Here is a 23790-nt window from a genome sequence, read left to right on the forward strand (position 1 = left end):
AACACAAATAAAACTCTGAACCAATTCATTACACTTCAAATCTCCTCTTGGATCAACATGTTTCAACTGACTACTAAGGTATCTAAAGGGTATTTTAAGGTATTTAAGGGGATTTATTTAAGCAGATACTTTTTCCTCATTTACGCTGTTGAAAGAGATATTTGGAGTTGCTTGATAGTAGAAAAGTTAAACTGATGATTAAATTTTATACTTCACTTCAAAGAGTCCACATTTAGAATTTACAGGAAATTTAACCATAAACACAAGATTTACACTGGTTCATCCACCAAAGCAGGGATTTCATCCCCTTTCATCCAAGTTATTCTAGGGGATTCTGCGGGAAAAGAGAATCTTGCAATGGCTATAAACACAACATACTGGAGAACTACAGAGGAGCCGCCACTTTACTGCAGTCAAATAATTTTTTTTCCAAGTGAACTATGAGATTAAAACCAAATCTTTTACTGAAAGATCTTTGCTTCCATTTTCATTAACCTGCATACCTCTGTTTTGTCTTTTGTTCTCCACTTTTCTTTAAATCTTAAAAAACGTTACTATTTCAGATACACTCTTTATGTTAATACCAGTCCACCAGCAATATATATAATTCTATTACTTACTTGTCTCCCTATATAGTACATGTTTCTGCTGAAATATCACTACAGGGTGCTCACGTACAGTTATCTGTACACTAAATCTTTCCATATCTAGGAAACAGATTGTCCCACTCTTCAGATATGCACAGTAACATTCATCCCTGGAATTTAGCATTTGGTTGTATTAAAACAAAACTTTCTCTGAGTGAAGCTAGAACACCCAGTGATTAAGAGTGTGGCTTCTCCTATTTCTATTATTAACTGAAATTCAGATGCATTAGCTAAATGAAGAAGCAAAGAGCACAAGAACACCACACAGAAATATATAACTTTACCGATAACTTTCTACCAGTGATGATGTTCAGAACATGAGAAAAAAAACGTTCCGATTACAGATATTTCATGAAACTAAGGGTTTCCAAATAACAGATTTACAGAAAAAAGTCAGCAGATAACTGGTTGCAAACTGAAATCTTCAGAGAACAATCATTCATATCATAGGCATGTAAATACTATACCCAACTCAATGCTAACGCACTTACAGCAATTATGGATTGTGCGTGTTTAGCTTATTTATCCAGACATCAAGCACGTGGAAAGCAAGATGCAATAGAGAATGCACACACAGCATGCATGACTGCAAATACCAGTGTTACTCTGTTTGATGTGCAGCTAACTGCTCTCAAATCAGTTCACTTGCACAATCGTATACTGTTCTCTTTGCTACGGATGCAAAGATGCGATTAAATTAATTTTTCAACTGCAAACAGATGCAACTTGAGGGTAATGCATTGACAGCTGCCATGCCTGACATCAAGCAGCCTAGTATACAGCGACTGCGTCCTCAGCCAAGAGTTCTGTGTACAAACATATTCATGCAGACAGCTGGCCAAATCGCAACCATCTGCCAGCACCTTCCACTGTGTTCACACTGGTTCAAAACCCTCTCTCCACAAGACAGAGGAGACTAAATACATTGTGCAATGATATCATTGGAAAGAAATATCCATCTTGATGTTTCGGTAGCAGATTGCCACATCCACAGCGCTGCCAATGCCACTATGCTGACTATTATCTAGACACACAGGAAAACTTGGAAATACCATAATTATGTGGTGTTAATAAGATCTGAGAATATATTCAATTGTTGAGGCTACACAGAGACTAATAGAATGTACAGTTCTGTGGTGAGATAATCTTCGTATAAATCTTCACAGTCCACAGATTTCTAGGGTATGGATGCAATGAAAACTACAGGCTGACACTGAAGTGGAGAATATCCACTGACTGAAGAGTCTATACACAGGCATTTCTGTGGATTCTGTAATTAAATGCAAACATCTAGAGGATAACATAAACTGTAAGTCAAGCTAAGTAAACACATAATTATATACATTTGCCTCCTCACAGACATAAAGGCAATTCAGAGAAAATAATATAGACCTATCATATGATCTAACTAAGCAAGAAAGGAGACAAGCTGCGTCATTTTGTTTTCTCATCAACTAAAAAAAACATTAATGAAGAGGCATAAAAACATAAAGCAAATACATAATTACTGGAAAAACCTTGTTTCTTTCAAAGTGGTATAAGTGCATTTAAGCTTTTTAAGGCAATATATATTAGTGACTGTTCAAGAGACCAGAGTAAAGTTACAGACTCCACATTAAGGAAATGGGGGGGGGGGCAGGGGCGAATCTGTGCTTTCCATTCCTGTCTCAAAACACAACCTCATTTTAGAGCAGGACAGCAGGTTGTCCTGATATGACTTGTCCTCAAGTCAGGGCCATGGTGGCTACTACTATATTATTTACAGAACAGTTAAACTTACAAGCATCTCTTACCATGACATAAAACGGTTTTATTTTCAATTAAAGATAGAGAAAAACTTCTTAACACCCACTAGTTCATGTGTGTTTGAAGAAAGTCCTTCAGCTTTCTACAAAATTAACCCTATTATTTATTACATTGAAATTCCACTGGATAGCATATACTACTGACAGTTTGAAACAAGGTGAAAAGTGAGAGCATAACTGTAAGGTAACTGTCCTAACAGACCTTTTAATTCTTGACCTTGTACCTTTCAGAAGTAGCAGGCAACTGTAACACTTTTTAATGTCATGCTACATTCACTCTTTGCATATCTAACACTTTATTATCTATTAATTTACTTCAGTACCCATTCATTCTATTTATCTTTTGTGACTTCCATTAGAAGTGAAGAATATCTGCAGTGCATTTCCAGAACAATTATTTTAGAGTTGGTAAGTAAATAAAACCAAGGAAAAAAACCCCAACTTAATAAGGTGTGTGTTTTAACATTGGAAATAATTTTGTACCTCATCTGTATTGTAGATAATCTGCAGCCCCGAAGAGATCATCTCAACCAAATAGAGGAGAAATAACGACACAGCATTTATCTGAAGTAATTAAAGACAGAAAGGATACTATAATTAACTTTATGTTTATTGGAGTTAAATAAACAAACAAGCTAAATGTGATAATGACTAACAAAGACAGTCTTGCTATAACACAGTTTTCGTTCTTCCAGAATATTATCCTAATCTACCAGTATCCTAGACATAATGACATGGAAACAATAAGAGGAAATGCCACAAACAAGCACTGGCCTCTACAACTCCTGCTGCAGTATCGTTTTTTAAATAATTTGAAACTATGATATTAAAATGTTTTTGCTTAGGCATACTGCTTTGACCCATAAACAATCACTTCAGTCACAAGCTGTTTCACATTTACATTTATGACAATTTATTAGCAAGCAGAGCACCAAGAAGGCAAGCAGCATATTGAATAGCACACAGCACATCTAAAAGGCAAATAACTTTATCTCTAACTGGAATTTTAGAGTTATCAACTGACAGAAGTATAATTACAACATTCAGATGTGATTACATTTGTGAAAAACTGTTTTCTTTTGTATCTGTATACATTTATTATTAACAGTAATTACCTTCAGCAGCTGTAGATGAGCGTCATAATGTTAATTTATTAATGAACCAAAGAAAACTGCTTTTGTTGCACAGAATTCTAGTATAATTGAAAATGTGTACAACTTCATTCGAGAAAGTAAGTTTACCACAATAACTTTCATTAATGAGCTATAAAACCACAATCTAAGCATATGAAATTTAGAGAAACCATCTAAAACAAAAAATTAGATTCTTCTCTGAAACACACCAGATTAAGAATAAGGTCTACATTCTAAACATTCCAAAAGATTTAAAGACCACTGACTCCAGTTTCTTAATACAATCTGTAAAGCACCTAGTACAGCACTAACAGTAGACCAGCTACGTAATATATTCCATTCTTTCCAAATAAACTACCTCAGTTACTGTTTTCTATTGTCTCTACAGAGCTGAAACCCCTGCATTTCTCTGAGATTTGCTGATGTGCATTCATGTTTATGGGAAGAGTTGAGTTCCCACAAAAACCAGAGACTTTGAACTATCACAGCATGCTCCCCAGGTTCCAAAATTATTGTCTCCTCCTGCAGACAAAAGATGTGCATGTTCAGGAAGCTCTACACAGAAGTCCAAAATGCTAACTTAGGATAACTCCATAAATCATTTTTCTCAGAACATTAATTTCCTGAATTCAACACATTTACTGTACAAACTATTTAAGTGATGTTGTCAACATGAAATTAAATAATGATCAACCTACTGTCAATTCTGAATAATCTCACTAGCAATTTCTGAACTAAAAGGAGTGCGAAGAGTTATGGAATGCAAAAGAACAAGGTCATGAATGAAAAAAAGGATCTGCAGGTAAAGAAAAGGGGTAAAAAAAAGAGTAAATCAACACTGGAACATGAAAGACAATAAAACAATCAATTATGCAATGAATCTGACTAGGAACCACTACACGAAACAGTGAACAACAACTTGTAACTAGACAAAGCTGTTGACAGTGTATGTTCAATCTTTACTATGAATGAAAATTGCTCAGACTTACGTAAAATTAAGCTGGGAATGTTAATAAAAATCACAATATTCAATGTAAGATTACACTAAACCTTTCACTTTACTGACTACTTCAATGTTTTTTGCCAGGATACTTATTGACAGCCATCTGTTGGTCTCAAAAAGAAACAACTTTATACACAACCATCTACCTCCGCAAATCCCACAGTTATTTCAGTACCTTCTGACCAAAACATACCACTGAGTTACATTTCAAAGCAGTCTGCCTTTTTTACCAAAAAATGCAGAAGGAATCTCAATTTTATCAAGTACAACACATCTAACACAAATCTTAACGAACTGAAACAGTTGCATCATGAAGGAATGCAGACAACAATAACACTCTTCAAAATCATCCAAACTTTCATTTACACACACATACATATTTTACCTGAAGGTGACCATATTCCTTATGGGAGAAGACCTCATCTCCAGTGTGTGCACTGAAAACAGAATGAAGACATTCAGATGGTTTGGGGTCTTGCTTAAATTGCTGAACCTAAAGGTGAATCAAAGGCAAAACATAAAAGCAAAGTCAATAATTTCAGTATGTTTGGCAACCACAAATATCACTGTATAATTCAGATATTTTATAACTTCTTGACATGACCACTATGTAAAACTTATAAACAACAGTTCCTGAAACTTATCAGAAACTATCTGGGGCAACTCCCCTCCTCACCTTCCTGGCATGTCCTAAATAGCCTGTATCCATCCATCACAGTGTTCCAGCCACTTGAGCTAGCCTACCACACCTCTGAGATCCCACAAGATCATAGCCCTGGAGCTGCACACATACTTCCAATTCCTCCTTTTTGCTCCCCATGCTGCACGCATTAGTGTACGGGCATTTCTGAGAAGCAACCAAGCATGCCGACTTCCCAGAAGAGGTATGAAAGCTTTCTTCTCCATAAAGCTGTCCCATAGGTACCTCCTTATTTCCACACATACACTTGGGACAATTCCACTCCAGTTAATGCTATGTGCCTTCTGTTCGCATCACCTCACGCCCTTTGCTTGCCTACCCATCCACCACCTCCTCGCCTGATTGTTGAGCACGATCTCTCCCTCACCATTCCTAGTTTAAAGCTGTTACTGGAGTGTAAGAGCCCAAACCCTACATTGGGAACAACAGTTGTAATTATATTTATGAATCTTGAGCCATACAATTCAGTAATTATTGTTGTACCATTTAACCATTTGACAAAGGTTTTAAAACAAAACTAAATTATTATTAATAACAATAATTTTTAAGCCTTCCAGGTTATAGACGTACAAAAGCGTTCAGAAATTGCCACTTGTAGGTCCTGTAACAAATCAAAAGCTGCAAGAGCTAAGAACACCTAGCATAAAAGAGTACATGGGAAAACAAAGATCTATTTGGTAAGCAAAATTTGTGACATTCAGACGTAAAGTGAAACGTTTACAGATACTGGAAGGAAAAGCTGATAGCTTAAAAAGAAAACATAAAGGTCATGGGTAGGAAGAACAGTACCCCAGGTTACAATAACTTTTTATTCATGGACACTATGATTGGACCCCAGAAAGAGCCTCTATGATGCAGAATCTCTTACGATGGAGAGGGAATGCAATAACATTAATTACTAATACAAGAGGTTAACAACAAAGAGGTGAAATAAGATGGTGGGTTTAAAGTAGTTTTGATTCCTTTTTTGTCATGAAATACAATGTCTGCTACCTTACAAGGCTATTTGAGAAAACAATCTAGATTGTCAGAGAGCTGCCAATAGGGCAGAGGAAGGAAACCAAATTCACAAAGGGAAGAATGAAGTTAATGAAAGAAGATCCTTCTCCATAATTCCTCAAGTCATGCTAAGCTCTCCAACAACCAGTTTTTGAATTTTCTAACCATCATTGCCAGTACCTGGTCCACATTTCACAATATTTTCAACACTGATCTTCTCTTCATGGGATATTCTTCTCCACCAACAAACTCTACATAGCATATAGCACAGTCCCAGAAGCACGAAAGTGAATACTGTTTTCTGGAGTTATGTCTAGTCCATGAACACATTCAACACATCTTAGGTCACAACTCATACATTCATCAGCAACAGAATATAACAACTGCAATTTCTGTCACAAGCAGCATTATACTGACTGCATGAGGGATCGCTAAAGCAATCTGAATGCCCACAAATCCATGGGCCCCAAAGGAATGCACCCACGAGTGCTGAGGGAGCTGGCGGATGTCATTGCTGAGCCACTCTCCATCATCTTTGAGAGGTCCTGGAGGACAGGAGAGGTGCCCGAGGACTGGAGAAAGGCCAATGTCACTCCAATCTTCAAAAAGGGCAAGAAGGAGGACCCAGGGAACTACAGGCCGGTCAGCCTCACCTCCATCCCAGGAAAGGTGATGGAGCAGCTTATCCTGGAGGCCATCATCAAGCAAGTGGAGGAAAAGAAGGTTATCAGGAGTAGTCAGCACGGATTCACCAAAGGGAAATCACGCCTGACCAATCTGATAGCTTTCTACGATGACATGACTGGCTGGGTAGACGAAGGGAGAGCCGTGGATGTTGTCTACCTAGACTTCAGCAAGGCTTTCGACACAGTCTCCCATAATATCCTCCTGGGGAAGCTCAGGAAGTGTGGGCTGGATGAGTGGTCGGTGAGGTGGACTGAGAACTGGCTGAATGGCAGAACTCCGAGGGTTGTCATCAGCGGCGCTGAGTCTAGTTGGAGGCCAGTAACTAGTGGTGTCCCCCGGGGGTCAGTACTGGGCCCCATCTTGTTTAACTTCTTCATCAACGACCTGGATGAAGAGTTAGAATGTACCCTCAGCAAGTTTGCTGATGACACAAAACTGGGAGGTGTGGTGGATACACCAGCAGGCTGTGCTGCCATTCAGCATGACCTGGATAGGCTGGAGAGTTGGGCAGAGAGGAACCTGATGAGGTTCAACAAGGGCAAGTGCAGGGTCCTGCACCTGGGGAGGAACAACCCCATGCATAAGTACAGGCTCGGGGTGGACCTGCTGGAGAGCAGCTCTGCGGAGAGGGACCTGGGTGTCCTGGTGGACGACAGGTTAACCATGAGCCAGCAGTGTGCCCTGGCTGCCAAGAAAGCCAATGGGATCCTGGGGTGCATCAAGAAGAGTGTGGCTAGCAGGAGGAGGGAGGTTCTCCTTCCCCTCTACACTGCCCTGGTGAGGCCTCATCTCGAGTGCTGTGTCCAGTTCTGGACTCCCCACTTCAAGAAAGATGAGGAGGTACTGGAGAGAGTCCAGTGGAGAGCTACGAGGATGAGGAGGGGACTGGAACATTTCTCCTACAAGGAGAGGCTGAGGGAGCTGGGCTTGTTCAGCCTGAAGAAGAGAAGGCTGAGAGGGGACCTAATATATACTTACAAATATCTTAAGGGTGGGTGTGAGGAGGATGGGGCCAAGCTCTTTTCAGTAGTGCCCAGCGACGGGACAAGGGGCAATGGGCACAAACTGAGGCACAGGAAGTTCCGTCTGAACATGAGGAAGAACTTCTTCCCTCTGAGGGTGACGGAGCCCTGGCCCAGGCTGCCCAGGGAGGTTGTGGAGTCTCCTTCTCTGGAGATATTCAAGACCCGCCTGGACAAGGTCCTGTGCAGCTTGCTGTAGGTGGCCCTGCTTCGGCAGGAGGGTTGGACTAGATGACCCACAGAGGTCCCTTCGAATCCCTACCATTCTGTAATTCTGTGATCTATTCAAGTAATGCCTCAGCATTTGGGCACATATAATTCATACTATTAAAAATATCCTCCTTCTACATGAGGCCAGCACATACAGAGTCTCTCAGAATAAAGTCCAATCTGACCATGTCTGTTAGGTACCTGAGAGTGCTTATTACTACACTGTAGGAAGAGAGAAGCATTTATAGTAATCAAGGCAAAATCTGACAACCAGCATGTCAGCAGCGTGACACTTGTGTTAATTTAATGCTCATTATTCACATCTGCACTGATCCTCCTCAAAGCAAACCACTGCACATCAAAGAGAAAAACAACAGCTCAAATGTAACATGATCAATTTAGGTCAAGATATTACAGATTGAATACTACAAACAAACAGACCAAGAAAACTGAGAAAAAAATACCACATCAGCATAAATACAACTGGCAATATACGATTTGCTTATGATTATTATTATTATCATTACTATTACTGATATCTCATGCCTACGGACATTTCATTACATGCTTAGAAGTAATGGAAACCATATGGTAACATGGGAATTCTTCTTAATAATACAATTAAAAGTCAGTGACATGAAACTTAAAATAATCACAAGGAATACAGATAATTAACTACTTGTAGAAATACTGCTAACCACTACGCAAAATTAATCCATCACATCTAAAATATGTGGTGGAGGAGAAGGTTATACTCACAAGAGGATTACAGGCTGAATATATCAACTGTATTCTAACACAAGTAAAGTACCCTGTTTCCTTATTCATTTGGGATTGCTGCCCTTCTCAATTTACATCGTTCAGGCAAAGAATACTGGAAAGCGGCTGCTAAAGAAACCAAGCAAAATCATCAAAATGATCACCTAGACAAGGAGAACAACTGCAAATGCAACATCCAAGTTAACAGTGCAAAGAAAACTCTCCAGTCTTGGGTAAAAGAAATTCTACATCTTGCCATTAAAGCACGAAAAAGACATCCAAGAAACCCAATAATTAATGGTCTAATGTTTAAATGGGATAAATAACTGCAAAAGGAACCTGAAGAAGTTTCAAATATGCCCTAAGGTTTACTTTGCGAAATGCTTCTGTCTTCTACCCTAAAACAATGCTGCAACCTGACAATAACAAAGCAGCTGTTCTTAGCTGGGCCACACAGTGATGCTCCATTCCCCTTTTGAATTCTATCTGCATTTAGAAGTTAGTTTTCACAGCTTAATTAATCCTTTAGAATTAAGTGAGTGCCTGTGTCCACACTACAGTGCTTTACCTTATCGGCCTGACGCATGTAGCAGTAGAGAATTCCTCTCATACACTTTATAGCAGAATGCTCCAGTTCATGAGTCCTTCCCTTGTCATCATCAATACGCCTGGGTAAGAGAGATAACTCATAAAATAAACCATAAATTCACTGGGGGGCGAGGACACATTAGTGCTTTGGAATATTAAGTATTTAACTAACACTGTTATATAGTGGTGCCTACACTCATCTCAACAGATTTATAGCCATACCCATCCTTCCTTACTAACAACAACAACAAAAATAGAAAAAAAAAAAACCCACATTTTTTAGTTTATGTTGCAACTTACGCATTTCTATTTCGAAACTTAAAAAGAAGAAAAGAAAATCCTTGTTGATACTATAACATTGCAAGACACTGTCTTGAGAGATCCAAGACACAAAGGCAATTTCTCATTAACTCTACAAAGTATCTGTCATTCATAATCAAGCAGCCACTTTCCTGATGATGTTGAAAAAAACACAGCTGCGCACATGAGTCTGAAAGTTAAACACTCCAAATGTCCAGAAATGCGTTTCAAGATACCTTAGTACTGTTATACCACGAAATCAAACACCACTTACAACTACTATATTACTAAATGTATACTAAAACCAATGCCAAATCCAGTTATTTTAAGAAATGTAGTGTGTAAGCAACCTTGATCATTGCATTGTGTTCTGTCTTTTCCAGTTCTCAATTTTTGATTGAGCCTTTGTAACTTACAACAACGCGTCTCCGATACGAATATGCAAAACAGAATAACATGCTCACTGCTATTTCTCAGTCTGCTTTATAGCTGTTACAAATTTGATTACAGGTAAGCGGATGATAACCATGCTGTAAACACAGCGTATCCTCTTCCACCATACTTAACATGTTAATAGTTTGTGCTGAGGTTCTGCTGCCTACACTGCAAATTGGGAAGCTAGTGGTAACTTCAAAAATCCTACACATCCAAAAATCATGCTATTTAAATAATAACCTTAGGTACAAGAAATGTACTTGCTTCCAACCACAAAGTTCAAACAAGGGAGTAAAAGCAACCCCACAAGAAATAAAACCAGACAATACAAAATTAACATTAAGAATTTTTTGAGCAGTAGGATTTATTCTCAGTTTTATCGCAAATCCAAAGACCAATATGAAGCACATGTAAAAGCTCTGAAGTTTTCATGTTACAACATTTTTCCTCTATTCACAACAGCTGTGTTTGTGTTCTTAACACAGTCTCAAGCAATTTAGTTTTTATGAACATGCACAGTAGCACTGGCATGAATCAAGCACAGTAATCTGCTTCTCTTATCTTGGCTCATTTCAGATTTTAGCTATTCACTTAATTTCAGTCATCAACCTTTGCCCATCACAGAAAACTCATCACACAGCACCTGAAGTGCAGGACCCTGTTCTGAGCACAACTGGAAGCAACACAAGCAGTTTATCTTGCCACTTTGCCCTTCCTTCAAACTGCCACAAATTTCACGTATCTTCTGCAATTCTACACACTGGAAATTAAAGACTGAATAACTCGGGCAACATTATGCCATGCTCTCTTCTATGAGTTGCTGGAAATTCAAAACAATCACCCCTGCCTCTTTTATTCCTCCTACTTTTTTTCCTATGTTTTTTTCTTCAAATGCTTTTATTTGACCAACAGAAAGAAGAATTAAAAGAAAGACACAAAGACTTCAGTATAAGAAATGAAAGTAATAATTACACATTCTGAACGTTAATTTCCTTCTAATTTTTGAAAGTTTCTCAAAACTTTGAACCCTATTAGATCTCTGGCACAGCATCTCCAGAGGTAAACAGAGATTTGTGTATGTCTCCTTTTTCAAAAAGCATCATTTTGTAACAACATTTCCTAGAAGACAATTTTAATAACTGTTTTTTCACATTGGCGTCAGAGATACAGAATCTAAAGCAATAAATAGGGACAAAAAAGTAACTCAAAAATTTTTATCTGCCCAGTAAACCATCTTTATTTCAACAGTAGCTCCCCATATTACTTCTGACCCTTCTTCTGTAAAATATACTAGAATTTTGTTCAAGAATGTGATCACTACCTTAATAGAAGAAGGTGATCACTAATGAGAGTAAATTATTCAATGTTTGCACACCATCTTCTTTCTTAAATACACTGCATTTGAGTTATCATCACCTCTGCCTGTGTTTTCCTGGGTGGCTGGGGTATCAAGGTTGGAAACAAGGAATACTAAATCTCAGGAAGCAATTTTGATAGTTATTTGTCCTAAAGCAGAGGGAATTACGAAAAAATTGTTATGGGAGGTAACTCGCCCATAGTTCTTAAGGTCGTACTCACCCATACAAATTACTAACCTGCTTCTCGAACAAGTTAACAGTGGAAATGGAAGAAACGCAAAAGAAGAAGAGCTAACAACTGAGACTGCCCAGCCTCTGTACCTACCAAGGAAGATGGTCACTTCTTTCCCACATATAAACTTCTCACCATTCAAGCATTCATTCTTCTGTGAGTACCCGGATTGTTACTACCTACAACAAGACTGCTTCTGCTCTGAACTCTCCTACCACATTTAAAAAGAGCAGTATTCCTTGAGTACAGTTTGCCACAATAACCTTTATTTTTAACAGCATGCAGTAATTCCCCTGTTTCAGAACATTGGTACCAATTAAGTTATAGAAAACATGTTTAGCAAAAGTAGAGTGACATTTTTTAACCTAGCAGCTACATAAATATTTTTGTTGAGATTTGGAAACATGTACCATCTCTACGGGTTTACAAAACTATTTTTGGTACAGCTTCATCTTTTAAAACATTCTCAGGGTACTGCATAACAGAATGTAACATAGCAGAGATGTGAGTTTAGAAGTTGCTCACCTGTAAGCAAGGGCTAATGCCCAGGCACATGCAGCACAGTACAAACTGTCGTGTACTTTCGCCGTTTGGTTATCCCCATATGTCTTCGTAGGAAACAGACCCGTGGTTGGGCTTTGATGAAGCAGCAACGTTGACTTAACTGGAAAAAAGAAAAAATGGTATTGACAACACTTCTGTTTCTTCCTGTTTCCACACAGATTTTCAGGAATAAATCAAGATATGAACAACCTGTTAGAGCGCACACAACATAAAACAGAAGAGAAAGAAATGTAATGAGAGAGACACACAACACAATTTTTGTCACACTGCTGTTTAAGTCCACATAATGTTTTCACAAAAAAATCAGTATTCATAGCTATTTATAAGCCTCTGTTCCAGCACTACCCAATCCGTACAGAATCTCTACATTGCAAACCAGTAATCTCCCTTTTTAGGTAAACTCTGCAGAACTACACACTCATAAAATTCAAACTTTTAACTTAGGCCACATGATTGTATCAATATGTTTAAAAGAGGAAATGAATGGTAAGCAATGAGAAAGGATGAACAGAATCATTTAACTCAGTATCTTGACACAATAAAAATAGAATAAGACAGGAATATTCAAGCTGTCGTAACTAAAATAGAAAAACATGCTAAGTATTACTTTCATTCTTATTATACGTTAATATTTTGCATTTTGTGAATTGTTGTTCTAAAATTGTAGAATAACCAGCGTGCTACAAGATTGAAACTGGACTTAATGTCCTTGAAAATAACCCTTCTAATAATAGCCTGTCCATTATAAGACAAGAAAACAATTTTTTTTCCAGAAAGTTATAAAACACCAATTTAAAAAGCCTCTTTATTGTCGATGTATTAGAAATCAAGCATTTTAATTTAAAATTACAGGGGTTTGTGGCTTTTTGCATTATATTCTTCAGTGACTTAATATCTCATAACTAGAACTTTGATAAAATGTTACCTAAAAAAGTCAATAAAAATTATTTTAACACGAAGTATAAATTCAATAGTAAATTTTTAGTGAGGCAGCAGAATGCTTGCAACATAAGTGCCCGACAGATAAATAGCAAGCATGAGCGCAAGTTTTTGCTGCTGCCAAGTGTTAAAAGCAAACTGGACAGTCATCTCCTCTGTAAGAAAGATAAAAGCAGTGCAGCTACAAAAAGCAACGCATCGACGGATAGACGAGGCACACATCACAAATTTAACTTTAAAAGGGATTTGAGTGAAGGGAGTCTCATCCCACATCTTTAGAATGGAAATTGGAATGGAAAAATTGTTCACTATTCTGTATCCTTGCCTGACTAAAACAAGTTTTAAACAGTCAATTGCACAGCCTCTAAAAAAACCCCGATTTTAGAATACAGACAGGACTTCACTATAACACAACAGCCCCAACATCCAAAAGGATCAAAATAAGCTATTGCTTCTTCAATGTGTATGTTTTTGGCTTAAAATGATCTCATCATGAAAAGAAAAACACTAAATTTGGTTTAAAATGAGTTAGTAAACTGATAAAATTTCAGCACAAAACCACATTACAGCATCATTAATAACAAGAAAACAACTTCTCGCTGATTACCTGTCAAACTGTTGTAAGTACTACATGAAAGCTTTCTTCTACTTCAATGTTTCCTCAGCTGCAACTGGCTAATGCCGCCATACTAGGCTACCATTTTATCCAAAACAATTCTAAATTCAGTCTTACAGCTGGACTGGATTTCCAATATACATTTTTGTCTTCAGCAAGAAGTGTAATTCAGCCCTCCAGTTTTTGCGCCTTTCAAACTCTCAGCAGAAATTTAGGAAACTATCCTCAAGTAGGAATAACATAGCAATGATATTTAACATGTAAATATCAATTCTAATTCATATCTGGGTTAGTTCAAGCATCAAAAACTGTCAACAGACTACCTTTAGCCCTCCCCAGCCAAGACCATCAGGTGCAACTCTGAATCTATTCTACCATTTGACAAACGCAAATGACTATTTTGATTATTATTTACAGGTCATGATTTTTCAAGCAATGTATAAAATATCCAAATACATGGATTATATTATCACAAGAATCTTATGAGGAATTGTAATGACAGAACCCTTTTCAGAAAATAAAAATCCTTATTAAATACTGCAGATATCATTTTAAGGCAAAGTTAATTACTATCATAACCATAACTGTAAATATTTTAGTAAGTTACATCTTTCATGGCAGGAACAATTATTAACTTACCAATTCTGTAATAATGATCTAATTTATCCCACAGACTTGCCCCCTCTGGTTTTGGAAGATGAATACTTTGAAGTGGCTCATAAATCGAACCTAAAAAAAGAAGAGAAAAAACAAAATCAAGATCAGAATCAGTTTCATAATTCTACTATTGCTAAAAATTACTGCAATGTGATTTTTATCATGATTGTTATACAAAAGCACAATTTATAGAGTTTCAATTCAAAAAAAGAGTTGTAATTTCTAAAATCTCAGAGAACAGAAGATTTCTATATGCATTTTTTCTACAGTACCTGTCCACACAAACAAGACCTCCACCTGGATAGACAATGAGCTACAGCAAATGCTACACAAATGTACAGTTTAATTACTGAAGACAGCCTACTAAATGCTAAGAATTTTCTAGGAATATCTTCTTAAAAATTAAGTATACTACAGACAGAATTCCTGAAGATATGTAGAAAAACAGAAGGAAGAGGGACAAAAGTAGCCCAAATTTAACTATTACTTCCCTGCCTGCATTCGAGAATGGCGAACATGTACAACAGTATTAACGTTTCACCTCTCCTAACCTTGTTTTCACCCATCACCACAACGAGCCTAACTGATTTCACGCCTTCAACCAAAAGAAGGGTTAGCTCGTTCTCATGTATTATCAAAGCTTAAACAGCCTATCCAACAGATAAAGCCCCAAATTACCTATATCCCAGAGAAACACAATGCTATCGAATCCACACCTTTCCTTTCCAGTGTCCAACATACTGACTGCTTCCCTGTCCGCACCTGAAAGGTCTCTCTTCCTGACAGCGGAAATGAGCTACTTATCAGAAAGATGTGATTGCTTAAAACTTACTGGGGTAAACCATTTCCAGCTTCTGATTTTAGATAAACATACTGCTCTCCTTCCATAAATCCATTTGTCTTTATTCAGGGTTCTGGATGGCAAGATCTCCTGCAGGGCCACTTGAGAGGAGGAAGAATGAGAAATATATATATAGGGCCACAAAAATTATCAGAGAGATGGAACACCTCTCCTACGGGGAAAGGCTGAGAGAGCTGGGGCTGTTCAGCCTGGAGAAGAGAAGGCTGCGGGGAGACCTTACTGCAGCCTTCCAGTACTTGAAGGGGGCCTACAGGAAAGATGGGGACAAACTTTTTAGCAGGGCCTGTTGTGATAGGACAAGGGGTAATGGTTTTAAACTAAGGGAGGGTAGATTTAGACTGGATACAAGGAAGAAATTTTTCACAATGAGGGTGGTGAAACACTGGAACGGGTTGCCCAGAGAGGTGGTAGATGCCCCATCCCTGGAAACATTCAAGGTCCAGTTGGACAGGGCTCTGAGCAGCCTGATGGAGTTGAAGATGTCCCTGCTCACTGCAGGGGGTTTGGCCTAGATGGTCTCTAAAGGTCCCTCCCAAACCAAAGCATTCTATGATTCTATACTATTAACTCTATTCTACTCTATACTATTAACTCATCTTGTGAAAGCACACAGTAGTGACCAGCAGTAATTGTAATTTTATAAGGCAATTCCGTGAAAGTAGGACAGAATACGTACAGGTAAAAAATCTTCTGTAAGTCACTTTTTGCATAAAAAGTAGCAAATTTATGAAAAATATTTACTTACTAGATTTTCAAAGGCAAAATAAAAATTCTTACTCTTAGATTTGTTAACTGTGTAACACATACATAGTACACCGTCCTTTGTGTGTGAAAAAGGTTCAGAAAGTCTATTTCTGCCAGATGGTAACCCCAGTACTGCACCATGAAATACAGCTCAGTATTCACAGGCACAAGTCCAAAGTTTCTAAAATAAAATTGTTCTAATTTACATACTTACCAGACAATCTGTGACCCTCTGTGGCCAACAAAATACAAAATAAAGTTATCATGAACAAAAAGCATATTCTTCTGTTTCAGAGCATTCAAAGATTTCAACTTTGTACAGAAAGACGACTGAACAGAATAGAGGGTGAAAATGTCAAAGCACCACCACCTACAAATTATATTCTTTTAGATGTTTGAAACTTTACTAGCAGAAAGAAATTAGAACAGCCACACTAGACTGTTCATCAAACAAAAAGGTTAAATGAGTTGAAAGAAAACTGACAAAAAGTGAAGTTTTATGTCTTGAATGTATTCCTCAAAAGTACTCCTACAAGTAGGAGAACTTGTTTAAAGGAACACTTAAAACCAAAGTTTTCCACACACTCTCCATTACTTCCTCATTAGCGTTTACATAGTTTGTTTTGCTTGGGTCTCTACAGCATTATGCTCGGCAAGTCCTGGGGTAAATCATGCTTCATCAGCATCACAATCTAATCAAAAGCAAGAAACAGACAGGACCAACATGAAGCTTGCTGCTCCTTCCGTGTGGTTTTGTAGTGAGACCACACTGCAGTGGAAGCTATTTTTAGGACAGCTAAAAGAAGCCCATCTATATTCTTCTCCAAAATCTATTTAATAGTTCATTTCAGCAAGACAAAAACCAGCCATAGAAAGTTATTTTCAATTACATATTTAAAATAGGTTTTCAAATTGAAAAAAAATGACAGCAGCAAGACTCTGTGAAACTTGAACATAAAAGAATGACATACGCAAACAGCACCCTTGAGTTCTCAATTTGTACGTTAGCAGTCAGAACAAACAGAATGAGGACATTAATTTCAAATACTATTTTTCATAAATATCTCATTTCATGGTAACCATATAGTGTGAGGTTTATTTTAGGTAAATAAGCAGATATGCTAGGAAGGAATATAAAAAATAAAACTTTGTTGATTCCGTATTTCTTCAGCTATACAACGGTGTAACGTCCCTGTACAAAATTTAAATAGGGCACATGGTAGTTCAGTTTTCCTCCACAAAGAATGAAGTATGTCCATTATTTCCTTACATCAGAAGTAGATTGCTGCAAGTCAGCAACTACTTCAAAATCACTTAAAAACCAGACAGGAAATCAGTGTTGCCTCCCGCATTAATGTATTTAATGTCTGATAAGTGAACACTCAAAATCCTCACCCCAAGGCCAATGAAATTCCTGTTTGTCTTCAGATACCGCACTGACTAAAATATACCATATCCACACTTTGAATCAAAAATTAATCCCCTTTCATTTCCTACTACTTACAGGTTCCACAGTAATACGATTTCACCATTCTTCAAGTTGAAGAATACTAAAAAAGATAGTCCTTTACTTTCAAAGTATAAGAATAAATGAGGAAATCTGAAAAAGCCCCATAACTGATAACACAGACATCAAATACTACCATAGACCTAAAGTAATAAACAGACAAGATATTTCTGACTTAGCTAAAACACGAAAACTGTGAGAGAACATCAGCCAGCAGATGAAACTCAAATGTACAACAATTACAGGAAAAATTTACAAGTTAATTATCTCTTCTACATAGAATACAAAACTGAAGGAAATTAAGGGAAGTTCTCTGAGGTAAGCTATTACCACTGTAAATACTTATGTACATACAACCTCTGGAGGCCGAGAACATTATGTCATCCTGATGTTCAAGTACTTTCCCATCTACTTCATTTTTATTCCAGTTATACTTGAGATTAGCATTAATTGCTCTTCAGGGAAGAGCTATAAACTGCCTAGATATTTAGATTTAAAAGCTATGGCCAACATTTTGAAACCCTGCTCCCAAATTGGTACATTCGGAAGCTCTGAAACCCACACATCCTTGAAGATGGCAGCAATTGCAGATGTTAAAGAAAAACAGGCATCAGAACAGAATTCTGGACCTAGTCTATGGATAAAGATTCATGTATTTCAACAAGGATTAATTACATTTTTCATAGTAAAAAAATTAATTAAAAAACCCACTACAAACACACACTCTCTCGAAGTTTAATCACAAAACAAATGGAAGCAACACAACAAGAGTTTTATTTCCAACATTTCACATGTCAGAGGAACAAAAGAAGTTGTTTATTTGCACAATTAAATCAGCACAGACCAAACGAAAAAAAAGCCGAGAATACCAGCATGCTTTCTAGATTTGATGAGAGTAAAAACTGACCACAGTCCTTTAATGCGACACTAGATCTGAATGTAACCCAACACTTCAGACAGGAACAAGTTCTGGATCTCAGATCACAGTAGCTTTCATTACCCAATATCAGTACGGGCAATAACATCTTCACATTACAGAAGTCATTGGGACCAAAGAGGATTCTACTTCTTCACACAGCAAAGTTTAAGAAATGGTATCACACAAACGAATCACATCCTCCGAACATCAGACTTCCTTTCCTTTGAGACTTCTGCAGTCTCTCCTGAGCTCAGACTTACTACAGTACTGGAGAGAAACACTGTTAGATACAATGCAGTTTATTCTAATAGCTATCTGCCATGAAACACATCTGCTTTTAAGTCCAAACGCATGTAGTTGAGCAAGGTGGTACCAGAAACTAATTTTCAGAATCACTTCCACTAGAAGGAAAATTCCCTTCTCCCATATCTGAACTCCAGTTCCACGAACTTAACACGTACTGTCAGTGCCATTGCTGGTGGAGATTTTTAATCACTACCTACAGGAGGAAGCTACGATCTCATCGCTGACCCTGCTCTGAGCAAGAGGCTGAAGCAGATGATCTCCTAACATCCCTTCCAAACGGAACTGTTCTACAATTCAATGAAAACACGGTAAGGAAACCCCAGGAGAGGGGCTGGGAGTAAACACAAGGTACAAAGTGTTACCTAGGTTGAGTGATTATAACGACACAGATAAAAATGAATAAAACCTTGTAATACTTTCATTTAAATAGTTCCAAAGCGACAAAACTTTTCAACTATCATTTATCAAGAAAAATCCTCTGTTAGACTGTGCATATAATTCAGTCAGAATTTCATGGAAAAACTAAGTCCCAGTTTATTTTGTTCCTTTGCTATGAGGCGATTTCTCTCTACAGTATATTATACTTAATGGAAATTACTGATTTCAGGATTTACAGTAACTAACAACACAGAGAAGTTATGGAACACTAGATATAAAACACCGACCATCATGCCAGTATGCTGGAGCTTCACATAATCAAAATACACCAAAATGCCAAAGTCTACCACGCAAGCCTTGTAACTGCTACAAGCAAGGCAGAAAACCATTCAGGATATCCAAGGCAGTCATTGCCCTGTCTAAGAACTAAAAACAATAGCTCTTAAAACTACTAAAAATGTTTATTTTGCATCATAACAACAGAAACATCAAGTATCAATATAATAATTAGGAAAGAGCAATTTTTAAAGTACAATGTCACCACTTCAGATGTCCTCTGACATTTAGAGGGGCAAAACACAAATGCCAGCGGCAGGGCAGAGTAGCTCAAGGGACTCAGTTGCGGCAAGAGACAGCTGAAATCCCCTTACCTGGTTACCCTCACTAGCACTTGTACTGCTTCTGCGTTTCAACGCAGACTAAACAGGAGCCCTATACAGTTCTCCCCAGATCAGTGAGCTTCACACAGGGGCACATTTGTTCCAGTCAAACTCTTCTCAAAATATATTGAACTAAATCAGTAACGGTCTTGGCAACATCATACATTCTAGCTTCTGCTGTACCTAAAGAGAAGCTGTGCCAGGAGGCTTCATTTTGCTTCCACTTAATTTCCAAAAGTCAAGCTTCAGAACAATGACTGACTTACTGGAAGTTTTACTTCATTTCTCTAAACCACTCATGCTGGGTTTTTTTAGACGTTAATTCTAAACACCATTCTTAGTGCACCTTTCGCATGACCATCATCTTCAGAGAAATTTCAGTTCAGAAATCGTTACACAGAGAGATACTTACAAGAACACAAAACACAAACAAAATAAAAAAATGTGAACAGTAGATCTCAATCTATGTAGATTCCAAATTTCAGAAAGTTTTTACTGAAAGAGCTCAAACTTTTAAGTTCCACTGTACAGTGCTAAAAAACTGCTAGCACAAAACACTGCATGAAACACAAAACACAATAATTTTTTGTTGAAATACATAGCAACAAACAAAAACAAAACACAGAACTGCACACTTACCACATTTTAAAAAAGCATGCGCAGAGGAGGCTCTGTCATCATCCAAATTGGCCATTTCAAATTGGTGCAGCTAATCACAAACGTCTCAGGCTACGCTACAGCGATTTTCAAAACTGTTTAGTAAATGTTAAAGGCAACCAGCATTTAATTAAGTGAAAGCAATGTTAGTGGAGTTATTAACATGACAGAGTGCACAGCACAAAGGATGTTAAAGCTTCATTATATTTAATGTTTCCCTCTTCTACCCTAAAAATTGTCTCTATTTTACTTCCATAAAACTTTTCTGAGTAAAGTGACACAGTCTAGACAAAGGCCATCTTTTGGGCATTAAACAGTAGCTTTGTTCAACAAAAAATTTGCTACTAATGTCAAAAGGTGCTGAACAAAATCTGACTTATTTCAGGATTGAATAAAAACACTGATTTAACTAGGGCATATCAAAGTGTTAAGTAATAGTAATCATGGGGCGCTAAAATTCTGCTTATGCATAGTGCTGCTTTTATCCCACGTGTAATTTACACTAGGATATTTCTTGCAGTCATATTTATTGCTTATGGTACTGAATATCTTGGTTATTTGAAGTAGAGTATCTTCCAGTTTGGAATGTAAAATAAGAAAATTATGTTTATAACCATGATGACAAGGTTTTCCAAATCTTTAAAGAAGTTTATGTTTTTTAAAGTAACCAAAATTTCAGGGGTTGCAGAATGGCCAACTACTGAATATCTTTCAGTATTTCAGCTCCTAACTGTTAATTACCACAGTAGCAGCAAATGAAATGGTATTTTATTGCTCAAGGAATGGAAAGAAAAAATTCTCAATAAAATATGTTTTTACCAGCAAAAATGTAATTCATAATTTACTATACATAAACATGAAGATGTGGATTACCTCCTACAGCACGGGGTCTTAAATGATACTTTCGTGTCGGCTACAAACCATGAATCACTGGTGCATTTCATGCACGAGTCTATACTCCATGTTTACTATATCTTACTCCAAGCATCATACACAAAAAAAAACAAGAAAGAAAACAAAACAACCCCCACACAACCCCGAACAAACAGTACTGTTTGTAAACTGGGACTCTCGAGCACAGACCTCAGCTAATTCCAAACAGCGTGGGGGAGTTTCAGCCACTTTCAGTGCCCATACCACCCATAGCTCTTCCTGACAGCACCAGAAAGGAAGTACAAAAGCGCTGAGATTATACAAATTTCAACATACTTCTAAAGATGCAGGAGTAAATTTGAGAAACAAGAACATGATTTTCATTTTCAGATACGAATGTTAACTGAAAGATTACATATAAAATTTTATTTTTAAGTCAACTCTTTCATCAGAAAAGCATTTTGACTAAAATAATCTTTATTTCTCAAGTAAATAAATTTCTTCAGTTACTATATAAATGACAAAATCTCTATGAACAGCTAAAGAAGGAAGTGAACTACTGTCCTTGTCACAAAAGACACTTTCTTGTATGTCTAACAAAAAAGTAGAAGGCAGCAGCAGTCAAGAAAAACTCAAGCATTTAACACCATCCAAATGCCTTCCACAGTCATAGGGCCCGGTTCTGCATGGGAGTCCCAAAGTTTGCCTGCTGCCCTGCTCTTCAGCATTCACGCACTCCAACCGCGCAGGTTCCAGACCTCATTTTGTAGAGCTCCGTGGCTACACTTGTAAATCAATTTCCGGATAACAGTACCGCTTAATTACAATTGGCCACAAAGTATCAACTCATTTACTGGACAGTCTTGATCATGGCATTTTGCAAAGTAATACTATACATAAGCAGAATTTTTCAAGCCATATGAATCAGACCAGTCTTTAATCAACCAATTCCAAGAGCCCTCGTAAAGCTCCGTTTTCTTCTCACACTGTCTGATCAGTCACTACCACAGCAGAATCGATCAAATGTGCAAGGAAATGACAATTGACCTTTACAAGCCCGTATGACATGTAAGTAAACACCACAGCGATCGTTTGGAAACTGTTTCCAGTAGAACATTAATAATTAAAGCCCTAAAAGAGAGCTTTTTATTTTAAAAAAAATTTTTAAATAGGGGTTTTCGAAGTTTGGCAATTCCAGCCAGCTAGGTAAACATCGCCCTTTAGTGCAGCCCAGCAGGCAGCTGCCACGCAGCCCAAGCGCAGAACAAGCAATGCTCACGCTAAAAACAAGTCACCTTTCCCAGAGGAGCACCTGCCCACAGCGGGCAGGCCGGCCCAGGGGCCTGCAGCGTTCCGTCCCCACACCCCCGCGGCGCGCCAGCTCGCCACAGGCCCAGCGCGAGCCGCTGCCCGCCTCCCCCGCGCGCGCGCTGCCTCAGCAGCCACAACCGCGCCCGAGCACCACGCCCGGCCCCCGGCCCCGGCCCCGGGGAGCCCGGCCCAGCGGGGCGGCGGCGAGCCAGGCTGCGGGGAGGGGGGTGACAGCCACGGGGGCGGCGTCGGCCAAGAGCTGGGGGCCTAGGGAGGAGCGGAGAGCGGGAATGGGGCGGTTAGTGAGGGGGTAGAGGCGTCGGCGAGAAGCGCGAGCCCCGGAGCTCCTCTCGGGCAAGCCAAGAGGTCAGACCTGAACGTTTAGAGCGAGCGCGCAGCTCCAGCATCTTCCAGCTCACATCGGCCATATGGGCCGCCGCCGCTGCTGCCGCCGCCGCCATCCCGACGAGGACCCGCCACCGCCGTCAGCCCGCTCCGGCCAGAACAGCTGCCCTCACCCCACCAGCGCCAGCCGGCTACTCCCGCCAGCCGTAAAGAGACGCGCGCAGGCAGTCACGGCGCTGTCGCAAAGCCGCCGGGTCAGTCCCGGAAGCGAGCCGGCTGCGGCGCCGGGCACGCCCCCGCGCTGCCGTAAGTGATACGGGCGGCGAGCCGGGCCGTGCCGCGCCTGTGCAGGATGGGCGGCCGCGGCCGGTGGCTCGCGCTGTGGCTGCTGCTGGCCCTGGCGGCGCGCGGCGGGGCCCTGCAGAACGTCACGGCCCAGCTCTTCGGGCCGGAGGCCTACGGGGCCTTGGCGGCCTTCGGGGACTTCAACTCGGACAAACAGACAGACCTGTTCGTGCTCCGAGGCGGTGAGCGCGCCGCGGCGGGAGCGGGAGCGGTGTGGCGGCAGCCGGCGG

General features: G+C 39.1%; 2 protein-coding genes across 10 annotated transcripts in view; one reads left to right on the top strand and one right to left on the bottom strand.

Annotated features, from left to right (window-relative positions):
* Positions 1–23429, bottom strand: part of PHKB (phosphorylase kinase regulatory subunit beta) — an 86429-nt gene extending 63000 nt beyond the window's left edge. For 2 of the 8 annotated variants that reach the window (XM_075434201.1, XM_075434198.1), the window contains exons 1-8: positions 23244–23330; positions 20669–20781; positions 16475–16492; positions 14637–14726; positions 12404–12542; positions 9534–9633; positions 4974–5081; positions 2936–3016 (exon numbers count right to left, since the gene is read on the bottom strand). In XM_075434201.1, coding sequence (XP_075290316.1) covers positions 2936–3016; positions 4974–5081; positions 9534–9633; positions 12404–12542; positions 14637–14726; positions 16475–16492; positions 20669–20723 — 591 coding nt within the window. In that variant the 5' untranslated portion in view covers positions 20724–20781; positions 23244–23330. Of the gene's footprint in view, positions 1–2935; positions 3017–4973; positions 5082–9533; positions 9634–12403; positions 12543–14636; positions 14727–16474; positions 16493–20668; positions 20782–23243 lie in introns of all 8 variants that reach the window. The other 6 variants (XM_075434203.1, XM_075434202.1, XM_075434197.1 and 3 more) reach the window with 4 other exon arrangements.
* A 90-nt stretch (positions 23430–23519) lies between these two features.
* The window catches only part of ITFG1 (integrin alpha FG-GAP repeat containing 1), a 97641-nt gene continuing 97370 nt past the window's right edge, over positions 23520–23790 (top strand). Inside the window, exon 1 of one of the 2 annotated variants that reach the window (XM_075434204.1) lies at positions 23520–23742. In XM_075434204.1, coding sequence (XP_075290319.1) covers positions 23568–23742 — 175 coding nt within the window. In that variant the 5' untranslated portion in view covers positions 23520–23567. The remainder of the gene's footprint in view (positions 23743–23790) is intronic. The other variant, XM_075434206.1, reaches the window with a different exon arrangement.

The sequence above is a fragment of the Opisthocomus hoazin genome, chromosome 12 (assembly GCF_030867145.1).
Source record: "Opisthocomus hoazin isolate bOpiHoa1 chromosome 12, bOpiHoa1.hap1, whole genome shotgun sequence".
Lineage (NCBI taxonomy): Eukaryota > Metazoa > Chordata > Aves > Opisthocomiformes > Opisthocomidae > Opisthocomus > Opisthocomus hoazin.